Raw genomic sequence first — 24,277 nt, 5'->3', positions numbered from 1 at the left:
ACAAAGCCAATTTCAAAGCAGTTTAGGTTTAATCCACCTATATATTGCTAAAATATCATATAAAAGTGTACTTCCCCTTTAAAATGGAAAGCTAATGACAAACCTACACATATAATAATGCCCATTAGTCCTGTGGTATCATGATAAAAACCATCCATGGAATAGTAGATATATTACTAAAATGCTACTTACTGCTGGGAATTGCAGCTGTGTCTATTACATATAAATTCTGTAGAAACCCAAAAGGAAAACTAAAGCCTGAACATGAATATGGCTGTATTTTATATACTGAACCTATTATACAAGCACAGAGGCTCAGCAGCCCTAAAAAAGTAACGATCCAGGTCCCTATATTTATCAACATGTCCAGTCCGACCCCCACTGTGGTTCATGTTAGGCCATGTATTGAGTGTAATTGACATTGCACATGCCCAGTGTGCTCTGAGCAGCTGCTGAGAAGCTAAGCATAGGGGGTGTCCACAATTATGAAGCTAAAAATCAGGTTAGGCTATCACAGAAGCTAAAGCTACAGGGCTGATTATTAAATTCTCATGCAGAAGTACTCAGTGGGACTTACCAAAAAAGGTTCAGTTCATTGAATTGATGAAATCCTGTTCATTCCAACATTTTGGTTGCCTTCCTCGGCTACAGGTGGCCATACACGTACCAATTACTATCTTTCCTGTGACCTATGGTTGCAGGAAAGATTGTTTGTTCCCTCCATTGATGTTCAGGGTGAATAGTCGGATATGGAGGTAGAAACAATAGGGATTCTACCTCCACCTGAAGATTCAGCCCTAAATTCAGATTTTTTGTCCAGCCGATCGATGAGATGACTGATTCCCGAAGATTTTGAGATATCGGTCGTCTTGTCGATCTGCCATACACATACCGAATAGGTCTTGTACGATAATATCAGTGCATGTATGCCCAGCTTTACTCATGGAGGCAATTACCTCTAAAACTGATATCATTCTATCCACTCAAGTGTTTTTAGGTGATATAACAGGTTTGTTTTTTTGTCATTTTGATATCTGCAATGCATTGTTTCACCCACAATGCCTGGCACGTATCTGTCAATTTCCATCTCAAAGCTAATAAGGAACCTTCGGGCGACTTTGGAAAACTGCTTCAGGCAGCAGCAGAGAAGGGCCAGCCTGAGATCCCTGCTGAACAAGGGCAGCTGATGGATATTTTGGTGACTTGGTGGGAATAAACATAGATAACTGGAAAAGTGCTCAAGTGCAGTAACAGAATGAAGCAAGGCATTTTATTCCATTAGTCAGAAGTTGGCTATACAGAGACCAGTAAAATTTGTTGGCTTGGTCCTTCCAAATTGAGACAGCAGCTTAATGGCCCATGTACAGTATGGGACAAGCCAATGGGCCTGCTTGACTAATATTTGAGTAAAAACTAGGCATTTGCTCAAATCAGCCCTATATCACCCAACCTGAAGTTGCAGTATGGCTAGTGTTGGACTGGAGTGCCAGAGGCCCACCAGGGCTGCCACCTGGGGGCCCCCACCCCAGTCGTGAGGTCCTATTCCAATGCTAACACCCTCACACCATGTACACACTTGTGGCCACAGAGGTGGGGAGAAGTGCTGCACATTTGCAGACCAGGGTGCATGCCTGGGGGAGGCAGCAGGTTTTTTCCTGGTGCCTTTCTGGTCCAGTCTGACCCTGCACATGGCAGCAAGGTCCATTTGTTTGGTGACCTAGCCAATGACCTTTAGGTGTATGGCCAGCTTTATTGTTTAATAATAAGGATTAGTCTAATTTACCCACCAGGGGTGCTAAAAGCAGTGGCCCTATTGCTCACCTCCCCACACTATATAGCCTAGGCCGGCAATCTGCATATTCGTGCCAATGCTAGAGGGGCTCCTGTATTTGCCATAGATCAATATTTTGTATTGGGTCTGTGTGAGGCTGAAAGATACATGGGCAGGGGAATCTGGGATCTATGTATGAAGCAGTGGTGTAACTAAAAGGTACAAGGACCCCAAAGAAATCATTTTTGCCCCCCCCCCCAAAAAAAAAACTTTGTAAAGAATAGATTAATTTCCTTACTGGACCCCCAGAGGTGACAAGGTCTGCTCCTTCTGTTGTTACCCCGAAGAACCCCCCAAGTTGCACTTATCTGCAAAAACATAGAGTGAATGGGTGGATGTGGGCTCACACAGAGCTCTTTAGTAGCAGGGGTTAGAAAGTAAGCCTGGTGTGCATGGTCACTGCTGCAGCTGCTCATTAGTCTGGTATGTGTTGGCGACTTGATCGTTGGTTTCAGATTCGGAAGCCGCCTGGTTAGGGCACTTGGCGATCTTGAGGTAGAAAGCCTGGAATGAGGGGCTGGAGAAGTAATAGAGCAGCGGGTTGCACATACTGTTCATGTAAGTCAGGCAGATGGAGATGTAGAACGCGGTGTCGGCGCCCCGGTAGATGTTGCAGTCCTGCCACTGAGGAGAGTCCAGCAGTCGCAACATCTCGATCCTGGTGGAGACGCTGGGAAGGAAACAGAAGCAAAAAGCCATCCCGACCAGTACCATGCACTGTACCGCTCGCTTGATCTTCGCATGCCGGTCCAGGTTGCGCTGTCGGAGCCGCAGGATAACTCTGCAAGAGCAGAAAGCGACAGTGGCCAGCGGCACGAAGAATTGCACCAGGTAGATATAGTCGTGCTGCTTTTCCGAGTAGTCCAGGCATATGGCGAAACTCTCACACGCCAGCAAGCCCTCACTGCCCCCACTGAACTCCCTGCGCTTGGTCAGAATGAAGACGCTGCCGGCTATGGTGATAAGCCACACCACACAGGCGATTCCAGCTGCGCACATTGTAGACACGGAGTTGATTCTGTGGTGCGGGTGGACTACCCTGAAGTATCGGTCAGTGGCCACCAGAGTGAGGAAGAAGATGCTGCCGCTGCGGCTCATGGAGAGCACGAAGAGCACCAGGCGGCAGGGTATGTCCCCGTACTGCCAGTGCTTGTGCCGCAGGTAATAGTCCGTGCGGAAGGGCAGGCACACCATCAGCAGAAAGTCGGCCAGTGCCAAATTGAAGAGCCACACGGTACTTGCCTTCCAGGACTTGTTGTGAAAGCAGAAAATCCAGAGAGAGAGGCCATTAAAGAGCGAGCCCAGCACGAACACCAGTATAAGCACCGGGGGCAGCAGGTAGGAGAGAAAGCGCACCTCAAAGTTGCAGCAAGTCGTATTGGTCATGGTCAGTGTGCAGCCGCTCTGCGCTCACTCGCTCGGGTCCAGCCTGGAAGAAGGAAACCAGGGTGTAACCACATGTGAGACCCACGCATTCTCATCACTAGCACCCTACCTCCTCGTCTGGCCTCTGCAAGCCTGGCACCCTCCAGCTACATTGCCCCCTGCCAGTCCCCAAAGCATTGGGCCACTAATCCCTTGGGGGCAGTCAGCGCCTGGAAGCTCTCCATTCATTATTGGGAACTTAGTGGTACCTTGGCTTTTAGCCCTGGAGACGAGTCGCTGCTAAATACCGGCTGTCCCTATGGCCTCTAACCCGACCGATAGCTGGGGGGCCTCATCCCACTCTCAGAGCAGCAGCGGCGCAATGGGACTCCGTGTCCCTCATACTGACACCATACAGTACCACTGAGGGACACAAAGGCACTTTATGTAAGGGAACAGAGACTGGCACCACCCTGGCACAACTAAAATACACAACAGTCTGTCATAGATTACAGTGGTGTGAAAAACTATTTGCCCCCTTCCTGATTTCTTATTCTTTTGCATGTTTGTCACACTTAAATGTTTCTGCTCATCAAAAACCATTAACTATTAGTCAAAGATAACATAACTGAACACAAAATGCAGTTTTTAAATGAAGGTTTACGTTATTAAGGGAGAAAAAAAACTCCAAATCTACATGGCCCTGTGTGAAAAAGTGATTGCCCCCCTTGTTAAAAAATAACTTAACTGTGGTTTATCACACCTGAGTTCAGTTTCTGTAGTCACCCCCAGGCCTGATTACTGCCACACCTGTGCCAATCAAGAAATCACTTAAATAGGAGCTACCTGACACAGAGAAGTAGACCAAAAGCACCTCAAAAGCTAGACATCATGCCAAGATCCAAAGAAATTCAGGAACAAATGAGAACAAAAGTAATTGAGATCTATCAGTCTGGTAAAGGTTATAAAGCCATTTCTAAAGCTTTGGGACTCCAGCGAACCACAGTGAGAGCCATTATCCACAAATGGCAAAAACATGGAACAATGGTGAACCTTCCCAGGAGTGGCCGGCCGACCAAAATTACCCCAAGAGCGCAGAGACAACTCATCCGAGAGGCCACAAAAGACCCCAGGACAACATCTAAATAACTGCAGGCCTCACTTGCCTCAATTAAGGTCAGTGTTCACAACTCCACAATAAGAAAGAGACTGGGCAAAAACGGCCTGCATGGCAGATTTCCAAGGCGCAAACCACTTTTAAGCAAAAAGAACATTATGGCTCGTCTCAATTTTGCTAAAAAACATCTCAATGATTGCCAAGACTTTTGGGAAAATACCTTGTGGACCGACGAGACAAAAGTTGAACTTTTTGGAAGGTGCGTGTCCCGTTACATCTGGCGTAAAAGTAACACAGCATTTCAGAAAAAGAACATCATACCAACAGTAAAATATGGTGGTGGTAGTGTGATGGTCTGGGGTTGTTTTGCTGCTTCAGGACCTGGAAGGCTTGCTGTGATAGATGGAACCATGAATTCTACTGTCTACCAAAAAATCCTGAAGGAGAATGTCCGGCCATCTGTTCGTCAACTCAAGCTGAAGCGATCTTGGGTGCTGCAGCAGGACAATTACCCAAAACACACCAGCAAATCCACCTCTGAATGGCTGAAGAAAAACAAAATGAAGACTTTGGAGTGGCCTAGTCAAAGTCCTGACCTGAATCCTATTGAGATGTTGTGGCATGACCTTAAAAAGGCGGTTCATGCTAGAAAACCCTCAAATAAAGCTGAATTACAACAATTCTGCAAAGATGAGTGGGCCAAAACTCCTCCAGAGCGCTGTAAAAGACTCGTTGCAAGTTATCGCAAACGCTTGATTGCAGTTATTGCTGCTAAGGGTGGCCCAACCAGTTATTAGGTTCAGGGGGCAATTACTTTTTCACACAGGGCCATGTAGGTTTGGATTTTTTTTCTCCCTAAATAATAAAAACCCTCATTTAAAAACTGCATTTTGTGTTTACTTGTGTTATCTTTGACTAATAGTTAAATGTGTATGATGATCAGAAACATTTTGTGTGACAAACATGCAAAAGAATAAGAAATCAGGAAGGGGGCAAATAGTTTTTCACACCACTGTATATCATTGCTAGTGTGGTGCTTGCAGGGAGATTTGGGTAATCTGGCCATAAGGTGAGATTCCACGTTGATAAATAATAACCCACATCAGTAGGGCTCTGTGCCTAATGCATACTAGGGAGGACTATATCTCATCAGGTAACAACTTTCTAGAGCAGTTATACATCTACAGGGTTGGATTGGCTGAACATGAAGTTCCTGTGACTCTATTGCTCTGGGATCATTTTTAAAATTCCCTCAAATTTTAATGAATGCACCTTAGGAGTCTGATTTGGTTTTCAGCCAAATCTTTTGTGGAGGATTTAGTATTTGGGTAAAGTGATGCAGGCATACCTTCAGTTGTCTCAATAGTGCCCTTAAGTCTCCCCATATTTCACCTGCTCAGATGATCAGAAGCCAAACAGGAAGAAAAAATGCTGAGCTGGGTAAAGAAAGTTCCCATAATGCCTCACTCCTGCACTGAGACCCAGACCGATGTACATGCTTAGTTAGTTAGACTAAGTTAGCTTCCTGCTGATTGGCTCAGATCCACATTCCTAAGGGGGGGAGTGAGTTCTTAGCATTCTTGAGGGAGGGGGGAGCAGGAGAGGGGAGAGCAGAGAGCTGCGTGTCTCTGGCACATGAGTTACAGACACAATAAATCTTTTTTCAGAGAAGTCAGTGCAGCATTTTTCTGAGTGCTTATGGCTGTATTTACATAGACCTTTCTGATAAAGCTTACTTAGTTTTTACCTTTCTTTCTCCTTTAAAGCGAGATACCACACTCACAGGGCTTAAGGTGGCCATACACTGGCTGATTCTAGCTGTCGATATCGGCCCCTTAGACCAGGGGTGTCAAACTCAATCACATAAGGGGGCCGAAATCTAAAACACAGGCTAAGTCGCTGGCCAAATTTTTTATTAATATACTTAAGATACTAAGGGGTATATTTATCACAATGTGTAAAAAGTGGAGTAAGACATTACCGGTGATGTTGCTCATAGCAGCCAATAGATGCTTTGCTACTGTTGAAATCTGATTACTGATTGGATGCCTTGGGCAACATTACTGGTAATGCTTCACTCCACTTTTTACATAGCATGATAAATATACCTCTTAGTCTTAGTTACTATGTGAGGAAAATGGAAATTGATCAGGCTGGATGGTCAGACACACTCACCAAGGGCCACATAAAACAGCCAAGTGGGCCGGATTTGGCCCCCAGGCCTTGTGTTTGACATATATGCCTTAGACCAGTGCTGTCCAACTGGCGGCCCGCGGGTGTGGCCCCCCACCTGTCTGCCTGCTTTGATGGCTTACTCTTGTGTAAGCTTTAAATGGTATCAGTACTGAGATTAACTACCCCCTTGCATGGTTCTCACCTCAGATTCAGGCTGTAATCAGGCTGTATTGTTTAAACATGTAATCCCCTGTGTTGTTCACACCTTTTAATCTCTGCATTGTTTACCCCCTGCAGTGTTCACACCTCAGGCTCAGGCTGTAATCACTCCCATTGTTCCCCTGTTCACACCTCAGGAGCAGTAGAAACCCACAAATAAACCCTGCGCACACTACAAAAAGAACATATACTGAGGTGGTACTGCAATTAAAAAGTTTTTTAATATATAGTTATTGTGCAGACTGTAGGAGCAGTGCCAGCATTGTGTCACTGTAGGCTGCCTGTGTGTGCCATACACACAGGCAGCATAGGGCAAGCAGAGTATGGCACACACAGGCAGGGTAGGGAAGGCAGAGTATGGCACACACAGGCAGAGTATGGCACACACAGGCCAAGTTTGGCACAAACCAGCCAAGAATGGCACACACAGTGAAAGTGTGGCACGCAGGCAGGGTAGGGCAGGCAGAGTATGGCACACACAGGCAGGGTAGGGAAGGCAGAGTATGGCACACACAGGCAGAGTATGGCACACACAGGCCAAGTTTGGCACAAACCAGCCAAGACTGGCACACACAGTGAAAGTGCTGCACGCAGGCAGGGTAGGGCAGGCAGGGTAGGGCACACACAGGCAGGGTAGGGAAGGCAGAGTATGGCACACACAAAGGCAGGGTAGGGCAGGCAGAGTATGGCAGGTTTTTGCTGTACTACAACCATTAATATGGGTATGGTCATGTGATAACATGGGTGTGGTTTCAAGTGGGTGCGGTTTCAAAAAGGGGAGTGGTCAAAACTGGCTTCCATTATCGGCCCTCCACCACGTAGGTCAGAAAAATTCCGGCCCTCGGTACAACAGAAGTTGGACAGCACTGCCTTAGACCAATTTGCAGGGTCAGACTGGGCTGCTGGAACACTGGGACAAATCCCATTGGGCCCTAGCGGCCGAGACCCAACCCTTGCAGGTGCTCCCCCTTCCTGGCCGTTCCTCCCCTGGCGTGTTAAACTTTCGCACACTCAGGGGAGGCCATCAGGGGACACGGCCGGCGGGGGCACCTGCAGGGCCCTGCACAACCCAGTCCCCACCCCAGTGTGAACAGTTACAGGGGATTACATGTTTAAACAATACAGGGGGATTACAGCCTGAATCTGAGGTGAGAACCATGCAGGGGGGCAGTTAATCACAGTACTGGTACCATTTAAAGCTTACACACAGGTAATCCATCAAAGCAGCCAGACAGGTGGGGGGCCACACAGAGGGGGGTCACGGGCCGCCAGTTGGACAGCACTGGCATAGTGTATGCTTATACCTCCTCCCCACTCCTCTCCTCTTCTGATTGTCCATCCCTCTGTCAGTATGCAGAGGGCAGTGTTAATGTGTGAGTTCTATCCTCTTTCCAAATATCACACACACTCTCATTCTCATGTATTCCAGTTCTAACATGACATCTCTAATACACAGTCTGGCTATTAGTGCAGAATGCACTTCGGTGCTCTCTAAAGGAAGCCACAAACAGAAAGATATGCTTGTTTGGCAAGGTTGCCAGATGAGCAGATCTTTCCCCGATATGCCCTCCCTGAGGTGGCCGATATCATATTGATCTGATTGTATGGCCTTCGGGCCCAACAATTGAATTACATTGACTGGAAGGAGGCCATCGGGGCAAGGACCGCATAAATGTATCCCCTTTGCCCCAATTGGATTTTTATACCTGTCTGTTCAACGTCTGTACAATTTCAGCCAGATATAGGTCAGGTAGGCCCATCTGAGGGCTCCATAGACACGCCATGTGATAATAAGGTATGGTTAGAAGTTTTTATAGGGACATTGGTAGTTAATGATGTCAGACCCAGTTCTATTATTAGTAATCCAAGCTACCGTACAATAATATATTTAAGAGTTCCTGTGCTCTACAGCTAAATATTGTCTGGCACCTTGCCCTATTGTCCTTCCACAGTGTCCACAGTTTTTTATTCTCACCATTTTGTACCTCCCCTATACAGTAGCTAATGTGTATAAATGTAGGATTTGTAACTTAAAACTAACAGACATTAGTATAGGCAGCGCTGCAATACTGTATGAAAAGCTTTCCCAAAATCAAAATAGATCTTATCTACTGCAACCTGCCTGCACAGTTTCCTACTGCCTACATCATCAAAAGCAAGTCGATTTGTTTGATTGTATCTGTCCATGAAACTACGCCAACACCCCCATTCTGCAGAGCATTATTGTGTTGGGCTGAAAAACCCCGACCTACTGTTCTTCAACTTCAGCTTTTTCTTCTTCCTCTTCTTCTTCTTAGCGCCCCCCATTTTCTAAACGCTACTCCTCCTACAGTTTTAGGGGTACAACACCCTAACTCCCCACACATCTTCGCTCTATAGCGGAGCAGGTTGCTTGTGCTTTTCTAAGTGATCCCACCCCCGTCTTTTTGTGGCGCCGCTCTGAACACCCCAATTTTCCCATTGACTTTGACAGGGAAGATTTTCAAACTGCTGCCACGCTTACAGCTTTGAAGCTACACCCCCCAAACTTGAATAACATAATAATGGGATCACCCCAAATGAAACAGTGACATTTGTTGGAGGACCCAAAGTGGGAGGGGCCAACAACAGCCAATCAAATTTCACCCATTGACTTTAATGGGGAAATTGAAACTGCTGCCACACTTACAGCTTTGAGGCTGCACCCCCCCCAAACTTGAATCACACAGTCATGGGGTCAGCCTGAATGAAAATATGATGATTGTTGGATGCCCAAAAGTGGGCAAAACTGTGAACAGCCAATGAGATTTTACCTATTGACCTGGCGGAAATCCAACCTGCTGCCATTCTCACAGTAATAACGCCGGGGTCCCCAAACATTGCAGTTAGGCACCAGGTAACTGCAGTTCAAGGTTAGAAAAAGTGGACGGAGCCACTAACAGCCAATCAGATTTTACTTATTGATTTTCAATGGGGAAATCCAACCTGCTGCCATTCTCACAGTATTAACACCAGGGTCCCCAAACTTTTCACAGTTGGTCAGTCACTGGGTGAGTACGTACTAAAGGTTAGAAAAAGTGGACGGGGCCACCAAAAGCCAATCACATTTCTTTCATTGTTTTCAGTGGGGAAATTTTAACTCTTGCCATTCTCACATGTTTAATGTCAGGGTCCCCAAACTTTGCACAGTTTGTCACTGGGTGACTATGTCCCAAGTTTATAAAAGTGGGCGGGGCCAACAACAGCCAGTCAGATTTCATCTGTAGACTTCATATGTTTAAATTTTAACTGCTGCCATTCTTTAAATAATATTAATACTAAGGTCCTCAAACTTTGCAGCGCTAGTCACCTTGTAACTGCGGTTCAGAGTTAGAAAAAGTGGGTTGAGCCACCAACAGCCAATCACATTTCACCTATTTACTTTCAATGGTGAAGTGTAAAACGCTGTTAAGGTGGCCATACACGGGCCGACTATAGCTGCCGATATCGGTCCCTTGGACCGATTCGGCAGCTAATCGGCCCGTGTATGGGGAGAGCAGAGCGGCCTGGCCGACCGAGATCTGGCCTGAAATTGGCCAGATCTCGATCGGCCAGGTTAGAAAATCTGGTCGGATCGGGGACCGCATCGGCTCGTTGATGCGGTCCCCGATCCGACTGCCCCATTGCCGCCCACATAATCCGATCGTTTGGCCCCAGGGCCAAACGATCAGATTATTTTTTTTTTAACCTAAATGCTCCCCGATATCGCCCACCCGTAGGTGGGGATATCGGGGGAAGATCCGCTCGCTTGGCGATAGTCTCACAATTTTTATGCCTGAGTCCCCAGACTTTACAAAGTTGGTCACTGGGGGACTGCAGTTCAAAAATAGTAAAAGTGGGTTGGGCCACTAACAGCCAATCAGATTTCATCCATTGAATTTTGTTAGTTTAAATTTAAAATGCTGCCATTCTCACACTATGTATGCCAGGGTGCCCACTGTTTGTCACTGGGTGACTTTGACTCAAGGTTAGAAAAAGCCCCCACCAACCACCAATCACAATTTACCTATTGACTTTTATTGGTTTAAATTTAAACTGCTGCTGTTCTTAAACTATTAATCCTAGGGTCTCTAAACTTTGCAGAGTTAGTCACTGGGTAATTGCAGTTCTAGGTTAGAAAAAGGGGGCGGAGCCACCAACCGCCAATCAGATGTCACTCATTGACTTTCAGTGGGGAAATTGCTGCCATTCAGACACTATTAAAGCCAGGGTCCCCAAACTTTGCACAGTGGTTTTTACTATATAACTGTGGTCCAAGGTTAGAAAAAGTGGTCGGAGCCAACAATAGATCAGATTTCATTCAGTGACTTCACGTTTTTCAACTCAACATGAAGTTTGTTCTCAAACTTCCCTTTCTAGTCTTAGCAAACCTTCACATAATTTCCCTACAACAGATGTAAAGCAGCTGTCTATTCGCCAGGCTTAGTAATCTCTTTTTAAATATTGGAATTACATCAGCTTTCCTCCAATACAATGGTGCCACACAGATGAAAGGCTCTGAGAACATGAGAAATTTTGCCCTGCTAAAGCTAAACTAAGCTAAGTGCTACAGAGTGTTTTTAATCAGATTCTATAGAGATAGACAGGCAATCAGGAGTTCCAATAAAGTTGAATTAATGCTCAAGTATAAAGTAAATTCATTGTGGTATTTATTGATAAGTACACATATATGCTAAAAAGCCTAGGCTTTAAAGTTTCATTTGACGAAGTGCCATGGTGGAAGATTATCTGATTAACGGATAGCTGTCAGCTTGCTTATAAAATATATTTAAGAGTTCTTGTGCTGAATACAAGCAGCAAAGTTATCATAAAAGCCAGAGGAATTTTGTCTCAGGGCATCAACTTATTGCCTACCACAGTGTCGTCTTAGTTTGTTAACTTTTGGTTCCCCCCATACAGCAGCTAATGTATATACAGTATGTAGGATTTTTAACTATTTGTAAAAAAAAGTTTCCCATATGTAGGAGGGAAATCCCTGATTTGCATATGCCAAAGAAGTTGGGTATACCTGACCAGATAAATGCAGGACGAGAATCTGCCTACGCTTGAAAAATCTGATAGTTGTGCCTGCACACAAAGCCATTGCATTGGCCCAGGTGCAGGCAGACTAGGCAGAAGTTGGTACAAAATTGCTTGCCTATGCAGTATCACATCCACTTACTGTGCCTGCACCCAGGCTGACACAATGGCTCCAAGTGCAGAACAATCAGATTTTTCCAGTGTTGGGGTGGATTCTAGGCCTGCATTTAAATTACTTGCCTTTTTAAAGTGATAACATCATGGGTCACAGGGTGTCAGTAGGTATCTTCTTGCCTGGGATGCCAATATTCACGGCCTCACAAGGTACAATGTGCTTGAGTTTACTCTGCTCACTTGCCTCTATGCACTTGGAATGCCTTTTTCCGCTGTCTGTCTCTGTATATCATGCACTTGGGGGTGCCAGAACCCACAGCCCTTTAAAGCATAATCTGCTGGGTGACTGTACTCAGTGCCTTTGACTGTATAAAATGTACTTGGGGAGCCAGCACCCACTGTATTTGGGGAGCCTGTACCCAGTGTCTTTCAATATATGTGACTGTGAAACCTGTAAGCACTGCCTTTCACTGCATAAAATGTACCAGAGGTGTTTGCACCCAATGCTTCTCACCGTAACAATATACTGCTGTCTTCTAACAAAAACTATATGCAGTTAGCCAGCATAATGGTTTTTAGATAAGCTTTGACGTCATCAGATACTAGAGAGTGTTGAAAAGTGCCCCCTGGGTGTCATGAGATTAAAAAAGACAATCATGGAATGATCAAAATTATTTTATTATTCTAAACAGGTAATGCAGGAGAAAATGTTATATCCAGTTGAGCAGTTGGAAATAAAAACAAATGGCAATCTATAGAGATCTGCAGGTGCAAAGGATAAGGCTGCACTGTCTGACTGAATTGAACACAAAAGTTCCTCCTTGCTTTGGCTGCAATGACTGTTACATTGGGTTGTGATATACAGGCACAATGTCAAATTCATTTTTTCACTTCACCCAGATCTTCAATGCTGTCATCATCAACCTGCCAAGAAGAAATAAGCAAGAATGTACTCTTTAAATCATGTTTCAGCTACACAGCGTGTGAGTGAATTGTCTGTGAATTCATTGTGTCAATGAATCGTATATATCTTTATACACATACACAGTGTAATACTGACATCTAATGCTCACTTTTGATATACAATATGTAACATAACACATATGATGCTGTTTAAGCCTTCTAAAAGACTAACAATGCCACTAAAAATCATTACTGGAGGAATAACTACATTATTATTATAATGTTTAGCAGTACAGATACAAATTGTGGATTATTGTACGGAGATACTCTGGTAAAACTGCATTACAGAGAAATGGACCCCAGAGTACACTCTCATACACAGAACCTTTAAAAAAAAAAAAACTTTCTAATTTTACTAAAGAAAAAATCCTGCTCTGATATGTCCAATGGTCTTACAAGGGAAATGGGAAAGGAAATATTGTAAGCACAAAAGTACATTTAGAGGGAACACTGGGTTGTATTAATATTTGCAAAAATATATGATGCAGAATTCTAAAGCAAAAGATTCAAAATAAAGGGGTTTTCTCTCTTTTTATTTTTACCTCTGGCCATTTTTCTTGAATTACATCAATAATATCATCTGTAAAGTCCCCCTGAATGATGATTTCATCTTCCCCTGTTACTGAAGCTCCGCAGGAAAATTTCTGGGCAAAAAATCTTTGTGCATCCTTAAGTTCAATTTCTGGAGACAAAAACAACAAATCAGGTTATTCACATTTATGAACAAATTACAATGGATTCAGTGCAACAGAATAAAACTGTCCTTGCACAATTCTTCATTAAAAAGAGGTGTATATGTGCGTGGGTATACATTTATATAAATATATATATACAGTGGCTTGCAAAAGTATTTGGCCCCCTTGAACTTTTCCACATTTTGTCAAATTACAGCCACAAACATGAATCAATTTTATTGGAATTCCACTTGAAAGACCAATACAAAGTGGTGTACACGTGAGAAGTGGAACGATAATCATACATGATTCCAAACATTTTTTACAAATAAATAACTGCTAAGTTGGGTGTGCGTAATTATTCAGCCCCCTTTGGTCTGAGTGCAGTCAGTTGCCCATAGACATTGCCTGATGAGTGCTAATGACTAAATAGAGTGCACCTGTGTGTAATCTAATGTCAGTACAAATACAGCTGCTCTGTGACGGCCTCAGAGGTTGTCTAAGAGAATATTGGGAGCAACAACACCATGAAGTCCAAAGAACATACCAGACAGGTCAGGGATAAAGTTATTGAGAAATTTAAAGCAGGCTTAGGCTACAAAAAGATTTCCAAAGCCTTCAACATCCCACGGAGCACTGTTCCACCGATCATTCAGAAATGGAAGGAGTATGGCACAACTGTAAACCTACCAAGACAAGGCCATCCACCTAAACTCACAGGCCGAACAAGGAGAGCGCTGATCAGAAATGCAGCCAAGAGGCCCATGGTGACTCTGGACGAGCTGCAGAGATTTACAGCTCAGGTGGGGGAATCTGTCCATAGGACAACTATTAGTCGTGCACTGCACAAAGTTGGCCTTTATGGAAGAGTGGCAAGAAGAAAGCCATTGTTAACAGAAAACCATAAGTCCCGTTTGCAGTTTGCCACAAGCCATGTGGGGGACACAGCAAACATGTGGAAGAAGGTGCTCTGGCCAGATGAGACCAAAATGGAACTTTTTGGCCAAAATGCAAAACGCTATGTGTGGCGGAAAACTAACACTGCACATCACTCTGAACACACCATCCCCACTGTCACATATGGGGGGGCAGCATCATGCTCTGGGGGTGCTTCTCTTCAGCAGGGACAGGGAAGCTGCTCAGAGTTGATGGGAAGATGGATGGAGCCAAATACAGGGCAATCTTGGAAGAAAACCTCTTGGAGTCTGCAAAAGACTTGAGACTGGGGCGGAGGTTCACCTTCCAGCAGGACAACGACCCTAAACATAAAGCCAGGGCAACAATGGAATGGTTTAAAACAAAACATATCCATGTGTTAGAATGGGCCCAGTCACAGTCCAGATCTAAATCCAATGGAGAATCTGTGGCAAGATCTGAAAACTGCTGTTCACAAACACTATCCATCTAATCTGACTGAGCTGGAGCTGTTTTGCAAAGAAGAATGGGCAAGGATTTCAGTCTGTAGATGTGCAAAGCTGGTAGAGACATACCCTAAAAGACTGGCAGCTGTAATTGCAGCAAAAGGTGGTTCAACAAAGTATTGACTCAGGGGGCTGAATAATTACGCAGACCCCACTTTGCAGTTATTTATTTGTAAAAAATGTTTGGAATCATGTATGATTTTCCTTCCACTTCTCACGTGTACACCACTTTGTATTGGTCTTTCACGTGGAATTCCAATAAAATTGATTCATGTTTGTGGCTGTAATGTGACAAAATGTGGAAAAGTTCAAGGGGGCCGAATACTTTTGCAAGCCACTGTATATTTAACACCCGGGGGATAAATTAAGAATTACATGTGAATTTGTGATCTCTTATGGAATCCTGTTATCCAGAAAGCTCAAAAGTACAGAAAGGCAATCTACCTTAGACTCCATTTTAATCAAATACTTCACATTTTTTTAAAATGATTTTGTCTCTGTAATAATAGAACAGTAGCTTGTACTTGATTCCAACTAAGATATAATGAATCCTTATAGGAGGCAAAACAATCCTGTTGGATCTATTTAATGTTTAAAATGATTTTTTAGTAGACAAGTATGGTCATCCAGATTACAGTAAGACCCTTTATCTGGAAAACCCCAGGTCCCAAGCATTCTGGATAATGGATCCTACCTGTATATAACATGAGGCCAAGCATTGCTGGGATGATATTATAAGGAGCACATACAACTTCTCAGCTTAACGGGCACCTGCCACCCCAAAAATGTTTCCCCCATCAGAGATGTAGGCTAATAGGGGAAACAATGGTTTTCTTTATAAAAAATGCCCCCTCACACAAGCACTAGGCCACCTGTGCCGGGAGAGAGCTCCTGTTGCACATGGACATGTTGTGGCACTAAGGTTAAGGGGACATTATGTGCACCCCTAAACATGGCCCTCAGGGAACAAATTAAAAAAATAAAACAAAACTATTGTTTCCCCCCAATCGGAGTGCAGGTTCTATTAGCACTTTAAATTTCTGAAAATAATTAACTCTGTGATGTCTGGAGCTAATGGCATATGAGGCTTTTTAATTTGCCCAGATTTTTATGGCAAAGAAGCAACAACACAGAATCATCATTTGTGGATCACTTTTCAAATCATGTCAGGGTAATCCTGAAAGTTAAAAACACAGATGTACTTTATTAATTATTAATGAGAGAGAAAATCCCTATTTAGACAACAATTCTAGTTCTATTAAACAATAATTTGAAGTTCAGTATGTAACAGAAAATATCCACTTTCTCATTATTCACTTGGTGTCTCTAAATCATCCGTTTCTATGATTAGATTCTGGCACAATGGACAGTTACCAATTATCAGAACCAAGTGTGAATGAGGTGGCAGACAGACAAACATACAGACATACATACAGACAGACAGTGCCAAATGTACTTACCAAATGTGGCAAGGCCGCAGACCCTTGTGACATATTTCTTTTTGGCTCTCGGAATTTTTGCTATTGTAACCTTTTGAGGTACAGTCTTTTTCTTCTGTTTAATTTGACCTCGGCCACCAATAGAATGAAAATATACACACAGTAAAGTTTTGGCAATCAAAGCAGCAAATCATACATATCTGCTGACATTTCCTGGCAAACAGTACATTTTAATTTTTATCTGGTTTTCCTTTCCAGCCTCTCACAATAGAATACTGTAATTTCATTACAACAGGAAAAATGATTGATCCTTCCTCCAAGAAACACTATAGCATGGCATACATGATAACTCCAAGATTTCATTTTCTTCCTGACTGCAACACCAAAGATTTGCTGTCCTTCTTGGCACTGACCAGGGGAATATTTCCTCAAAAACATTTGAAGATCATCGAAAACCTGCTACCACATCCACATGTGGTTCAATGTGCAGGTGATAGCAATCCCTTGGCTACATTTGTAAAAGGAAGGGGGGGGGGGGGGCTAAAGTAAATAGCAGCCAGGTTTCAGGGATCAGTGCTGCTGTTATTCATATGGGAAATTCTGCAACCCCAACATTTTCTGACAATGTTTTTCCTTAACTTAATTTCTTTATAGGGCTAAAGTTGGTACCTCTTGCTTTCAAAATGATTCCCTGAGTTTGAAACAGACATTCACAAGTGCTGAGGTAGAGTGGAAGTAAACTAGGTAAAGGGAGTGAAATGTAATGATGTTTAATCTCAGTAAATGGCTGTGCAATATATTGTCACTATATAAAGGATAACAATTGCATGGACATAAAGTGCAGCATACTTGAGTATGCACTTATGCACCAGCAGTGATACAGGGATTATAATGGCTTTTATAATCACCGCTTTTAAAGGAACAGTAACACCAAAAAATGAAAGTGTATAAAAATAATTAATATATTATATACTATTGCTCTGCACTGGTAAAAGTTGTGTGTTTGCTTCGTAAACACTACTACAGTTTATATAAATACCCTGCTGTTTAGCCATGGGGGCAGCCATTTAAATTGAAAAAAGGAGAAAAGGCACAGGTTACTAAGCAGATAACAGATAAGTAGCATAGATTTCCATTGTATTCTACACAGTTTATCGGTTATCTTCTTATGTAACCTGTGCCTTTTCTCCTTTTTTCAATTTAAATGGCTGCCCCCATGGCTACACAACAGCTATTTCTATTAACTACAGTAGTCTTTCTAAAGCAAACACACAACTTTTACCAGTGCAGGGAGACAGTACATTATATTTTAATTATTTTAAAACATTTTTATTTTTTAGTGTTACTGTTCCTTTAAGACAATGGAAGACACAGAGAATGCCAAGATTCCCAAACCTCTTTTTTGCTTCTTTTTCTCTTCTTCTTCACCAGAAGTTGCTTGGCCTTCAACAGTACCAGTTTCTTGTTTTGGAGAAATTCCTAGGGAAAAATGGTAATATTAGTGAACAATAAAACACTTTCAACGAAACCCACAAATTTTCTCAACAAAATCTTGGAGGGTCAATTATCATTTATGGATTCTCCATTGTGCCATATGGGGGATATATGTTCCACAAGCTCTTTTGGGCAGAGCCCTCTTTACCTCTTGTATTGGTTATTAGTTGTTTTGTATGTTTTCTTGTATGTTAAGTGTATACAACCATTTATTTTAAAGCCCTGTAGAATATGAAGGCATTTTATAAATATGGGTTAATAATACTAATAATAATGTTAACAGTAATAATAATTCATATAAAGCCGACAATACAGTGGATCAAAGCAGGCTTTTGTGAGATCTAACAAACAACTGTTATGAACTATTTGGATAATCATCAAGTTCTAGATTTACATGTTCACTTCTTAAAAGGTGTTTTTTGGGGGGTTTAAAAACCCATTATGAGAAGCCAGAATGGGCCAACGTATGGCAACAGTGGGGAAGCAGACAAACTTGAACAGCCTAAGGATATTGTCATATGCTGCTCAAGAGAAACCAGCTCTGGTTCTGCCTAATGCCAAGCCCGTGGCCATGTTCCAGTGACATATGCATCCCATTCATACCTGTTTATACCCACAAGGATGGCACTTGTATTTATCTGCCACCAACACGTGAGATTAGCCTAATACGAATTGGTTAGGTATAGAATTATTGAAGGTTCTTCACTCTGCTATACAGCGCTGCATACATAAATAGTGCTATATAAATAAAAATATACAACCATACTACACCAATGGCACTATTATTATAAGTAAACTATAGGCATGCAGATAGAGACATTACCTAATGTAAGCTTTGAAAATTCGTCTGGAAAATTCTTTTCAAGCCATTGTCTACACTTTGCAACATCAGGCATGTACTCACAATACTGCAAAACAGAAAGAAAACAAAAACATAACTGTCAAGAACCAGGAATGTTCTATATTTAAGGTAAAGGGTAATTATATGGATATTTTATACCTCTTTTCAACATTAGCTCAAAGAACAGGACTTATGCTCAAGATGACCAGTTGGGGGGAAGTTCCAGCTTAGGGGTTAAGGTGTGTCTCTTTTGGTGCCTTCCAGGGCACAGCAGGGACCCCAAACTTTATCAAATTTAGTAAGTGCACCTCTAATCTCATATGTAAGTTTATACAAAGGAATGACCTTAAAATTTCCATAACCTAAAATACAGTCGGGAGTTGTTTTGCGAAATTATACTCCTAGCAAACAGGTTGCAGGTACAATTACAGTAGGAAATGATAGGTTAGCTGAGAGGAAGATAATCACTGCTTCCCAGAATATAGAAATATGGGGACAAAACCAGATCATGTGAAGAAATTAGCAAATCTTGCTCCACATCTGGGGCAGCGGTCTGTCTGGGTAAGGGCCACGTGGTGTAGCCTTAATGGAGTGATGTAGAGAAGATGCTGTATTCCCTAAGGTCTCCAAATATTTCATATTATGACATGGCAGAATATGAAATCCTGAAGTATTGATTTATCTCAATTAATTTGGCAATTAATTAAGTCCAGAGTAATTGCATTAGGGCAGTTAATGGCTCCCTGGGATCTACAAGCTGCCTTAGTTTTAATCATGAAAAAAAAATCTATAGATGTATGGTTTTTATTACTAAAGCTAAACAGTGAGACTGAAGCTACTCCAAGTGATCTATTCATCTGTTTCCAACTAGCATCTGATAACTGTAAAGCCCTGCCCCATCTGCTTAACATGCTCTTAGGCACACAAAGATTTAAGGAGGCACATTCATCTGACACTTAAAGGACATGTCAACCCCCCATATTTTTTTTTTGCCTAATAAAAGAAAACATGATTTTAAGCAACTTTCCAGTGCATTAAAAGTTATTTGTAAATGTAATTGCTATAGAAAGCAGCATTTGCTGAACTCCTTGTTGTTTCTTTTTAAACAATGTTGCAAGTGCCAGGCTCCTCCAGCAAGTCAGGGCTGTCAGTCTGCTGCCTTGTGTTACATTGTTTCAATTGCCAGAACCCCCAGGGCAAAGAATAGAAAGGACAGGCAGACTCTGCTTTTAATAGCAATTATATATACAAATAACTAAAAAACATTATAAATATGTAATGAATGTATATTGAATAGTATAGTTGCTTAGAATTAAGCTTTCTTTTATTAGGCAAAAGTTTTTTCAACAACAAACTATTTAAATAAAACTATTTAAAATGTCTTACCTCTGTTGGCAGAGAACACACTGTAAAGGAAAAAGCAAGAGTAGTTATTTAATATCGAGTACACACAGAAGAGATTTATTTATTAATACATTGCTACTAGTAAAATTCTAAGTTGCAAATCATGAAACATGGTTTAGGCCAATAGTGCATTGGAATACATCAGCTGCTTTATTTTACTCAAAGCAGGGTCACTTTTAGGCTTTAGCCCTGTTGTTTGTGAGACAATTCATGATAAAAACATGAACTGATGAATTTTTAAGAAGAGAAGACATGTGGCATTTTGATGATGCGTGAAATAAGTGAGTAAAATGTTGCAAGGCAAAAATCTTCCCATTGTCAATTGTCATTAAAGGAGAAGGAAAGGTAAGCTTTATCAGAAAGGTCTATGTAAATACAGCCATAAGCACTCACAGAAACGCTGCACTGAGCTCTCTGAAAAAAAGATTAGTTGTGTCTGTAATTCCTCTGCCAGAGACACGCAGCTTTCTGTTCTCTGCTCTTTCCTGCACCCCCTCCCTCAAGAATGCTAAGAACTCACTCCCCCCCCTTAGGAATGTGGATCTGAGCCAATCAGCAGCAAGCTGACTCAGTCTAACTGAGCATGTACACTTTAGTCTGCATGTCTGTGCAGGAGTAAGGCATTATGGGAACTTTCTTTACCCAGCTCAGCGTTTTTTCTTCCTGTTTGGCTTCAGATCTTCTGAACAGGTGAAATATGGGGAGACTTAAGGGCACCATTGAGACAACTGAAGATATGCCTGCAGCTTGAGATTAACTCTTTACTAGCCTTTCCTTTTCCTTTAATGGCTGGAAATGTTAGACTAATGCTACATGGGTCAGATTCTTGGCCTGTGGATAAATGGAGGCTGAGATTCCGGCTCTATGCTCAAAAAGCTTTTGGCTGTGCCTGCACCTGGAGCCACTGCATTGGCCTGGCTACAGGCACACACAGCAGAATATAAAGCAAAACTGCTTGTGTATGATTCCCATAATGCATCGCTCCTGCACTGACTGTGTGACCGGAACACTTTAGGCAGCGCATGCGCATTGCTGTTTTGAGTGTGACAAGCAGGCGCGCTCCCCCCTCCCCTACCCAGAGGACACAGAATGAGGAGTGATCAGAAGCACAAAGCGAACAGGCGAGCGCTGTGGGGAGCGGGGGGTTTGAGAGTGTGGCGCTGGGGGTGTTAGGTCGCGGGGGTGTTTTTTGGTTGTGCAGGGACGATGCTGGGGGAGCCGGGGGAAAAATCCAACATGGTGGCCACCACAGAGCGCAAAGAGGGGGAAGTTTGAAGGCTCATTTTGGGACAAGGGAGGATTATTTTTTAAAAAAAAGTTGGCGATCTGCTACAGGCAAGGGGGCTCTACAATATATTAAGGGCTTTAGTAGAAGCCTTTCCTTGCTCTTTAAACACTAGTTTCCTGTTGCATGTTTACATTGTAATCTGACATGAGATCCATAACATCATGCCAAATTGGCATAATAGGAATGGAAACATAAAGCATTTGATGTGGACAGATCAGTTCTAATGTGTTCAGCAATATCAATAAGATGTTTTGTCCGTGCTGAGAACATAATAGTGCAGCCTGGTGCAAAATAGAACAGATAGGATCCTCACTGAAAAATGGATCCAACAGCACCAGGACACAGAATGAGCTCACTGAGGATACAAACACACAGATGCAGAAGACAAAAATATATGTTACAAACTCTAATAGATGGTTTATGCCCACATAAATAATATTTGCCTCTATTTGTATTGTTTTTGAGTTACTGTAGAATTTATCTCCCATAGTTTCAAAGTATAATTTACACTACATATAACAGTTGCACCTCTTCTATTAAAATAATGAACTGACTCTGAGCATTGGCTAGTAGTGTAAAGTTGCACCTTTTTCACCACCCTGATATTCCATGCACAAAGGACCCTGGGCCAATGCATTTTTTAATAAGATATAGGCATTCTGGCCTCTTTTATAAAACTGTCTAATAAAAGCATTTATTGAAACCCTATATTATTTATAGCAGTACTGTACAGCAAAATGCACTTGCCTCCGCAGTAAAGAACTTTAAGTGGTAAATCTCCATCAAATTTGGAGATTTTTAAATCTCCTTTGCAGTCTGATGGTACTGGCTCTGCATTCTCAATAGCTATACTGGCCATCTGTTAGACCTGAGGTGAAAACAAAAGCAGATATGGTAAATATTCACTACATTCATTTTAAATGAAAAGCTTAGCAAACACAGCATTGCTTAATAAGAAAACCAAATTAATGTGAGAAAAAATGACTTGAGAAGGATATACCTAAACACGTGAACATTTTCACACCATACATAGCTCTTTGCAGGTTGCCTATATTTTGTTTTAGTATATTTTTTTCTTCGAATTAGTATTTAAGTTTTTAGCGAGTTTTTCTGACACTCTGCTATTTGTTTCAGGGGATGGCAATAGAGAAATGAATTCTGTAAAATGTAGTCCTAAATCTTGTGGTTAACATTCTTCAAGTCCCTTCTTGATATCAAAACAGGGCTCAATGATAGTGATAGAAATATCTAGAATCGTATATAAACAGCACTTCAAGCTTGTCTTCCAAAAGTATGATGGAGATGAAATAGGCACTCTTCCCATGGTTTAGCACTATACAATTTTTAGAAACCACTGTAATGGCAATAAAGGTAAAGGAAATGGTTGCTGCTGTTGTTTTTCTGCTGATTTTTACTTTTCCAAACATAAGGAATAGGGTATAGTCACTTTAAAGGAACAGTAACACCAAAAAATGAAAATGTATCAAAGTTAAAATATAATGTATTGTAAGGCCAAAGACACTTGAAGCTACTTGTTGGGGTTACAAAAATAGACAATGCTGATCATTTACTGATAATTGTGTCTATGTCTGTTTTAACAGAGGCAATTCTCAGTGTTGTCTATGGCAGGGTATTTTCTGGCATTTAGTATCTGTGACATGTAGCTGCTACTAAGTAGCTCTGTGTGTCTTAGCCCTAAATGTTTGTTTGCTTCATAAACATTATTATATATTTTATATAAACAAATCTGCTGTGTAGCAACAGGAGTAACTATTGTAACTGAGGGCTTAATGGCACAGGTTACACAGCAGATAACAAGCTCTGACTGGTGGAAAGCTTCTGGTCATCACCATACCAGATGTCTCGCCAGATGCATTTCATTACAAGAACTGCCCCATGCACCCTGGACTTAATTGCATTTCTAGAAGTGACTTTTTAATGTGCTCAAGACATTTTTATATATCTATATATATATCTTCTTTTATGCCAATAAAAACAATCACTATGGGCCCTGCCCCTGTTATTAAATTGCTTTTATAGAGGAAGAACTTTGACATGTCCCTTGGATTTGTTTTGTACTACTGAGAAATGACAGATAAATCACACATACAAAAGACAAGGCTTCAGGGTGAAGACACACGAAGCTACTAGTACTTGCCATGGCTACTAAAATAGACATTGCTGATCATTTACTGATAATTGTCTCTACATGTATTTTAGCAGAGGCAATTCTCAGTATTGTCTATGGCAGGGTATTTTCTGGAGATTAGTAGCCATGAAAAAGTAGCTGCTGCTAGTAGCTCAGTGTGTTTTCACCCTCAGAAGAAGGAAGTTCTAATATGTTCACTGTAACTGTCATATCACCGAAGTACACACACACATCACCAATATGATCAGGCCACACTGAATCATGCCTAGGGCATAGTATAAAAATTACAAGGATACTAATAACCCAGTGCATTTGGGCTTACAGTGTTTAGTTCAGCTGGCAGTGGCATCTCTGCAATAAAGTATTTTAGCCACTTTGGCCCCTAGACGCTCGCGGTCCATGTTCAAAGAGGTAAAAATCATTATGAGACAAGCCATATTTAAGCCAGTGTAAAGGATCATGCAGCTGTGTGATTAGCCCGTGGTGTCTCATGCTGCACTAACTACTCAATCCCTGACTAAGCCTGCCGAACCTTACGATCCCCATAACCATGCTACATTAGAATCACAGTTCGCGGGTTCGCCAGGCTACATTTCGGCAACTAAGCACATGAAATATAACGGACATTAAGCGTTAATAAGCAAAATCACCCACTATGTTTTTCCTACCTCAGTAATGCCAAATTGAGAAGCAGGGAAAAAGAGATCCTCCTCCAAGCCTCGCTTTAGGGTAGGCTCGACATTGAT

At 42.2% G+C, this 24,277-nt stretch overlaps 2 protein-coding genes across 2 annotated transcripts; both read right to left on the bottom strand.

Moving 5' to 3' along the window:
- Positions 1-10: 10 nt before the first annotated feature.
- On the bottom strand, positions 11-3,604 carry hcar2 (hydroxycarboxylic acid receptor 2). Its single transcript, XM_004910517.4, has one exon. The coding sequence runs from the start codon at positions 3,215-3,217 to the stop codon at positions 2,228-2,230; it is 990 nt and encodes a 329-aa protein (XP_004910574.2). The 5' UTR covers positions 3,218-3,604; the 3' UTR covers positions 11-2,227.
- Positions 3,605-12,517: 8,913 nt separating this feature from the next.
- On the bottom strand, positions 12,518-24,210 carry denr (density-regulated protein). Its single transcript, NM_001006813.1, has 8 exons — positions 24,200-24,210; positions 22,130-22,250; positions 20,077-20,096; positions 18,673-18,757; positions 17,751-17,834; positions 16,377-16,493; positions 13,364-13,503; positions 12,518-12,782 (listed from the first exon to the last, which is right to left on the bottom strand). The coding sequence occupies exons 2-8, from the start codon at positions 22,239-22,241 to the stop codon at positions 12,738-12,740; spliced, it is 603 nt and encodes a 200-aa protein (NP_001006814.1). The 5' UTR covers positions 22,242-22,250; positions 24,200-24,210; the 3' UTR covers positions 12,518-12,737.
- Positions 24,211-24,277: the final 67 nt, after the last annotated feature.

Source organism: Xenopus tropicalis, chromosome 1 (assembly GCF_000004195.4).
Source record: "Xenopus tropicalis strain Nigerian chromosome 1, UCB_Xtro_10.0, whole genome shotgun sequence".
Taxonomy (NCBI): Eukaryota; Metazoa; Chordata; class Amphibia; order Anura; family Pipidae; genus Xenopus; species Xenopus tropicalis.
Note: the sequence above shows the minus strand (reverse complement) of the source record. Positions and strands in the feature narration are given on the sequence as shown.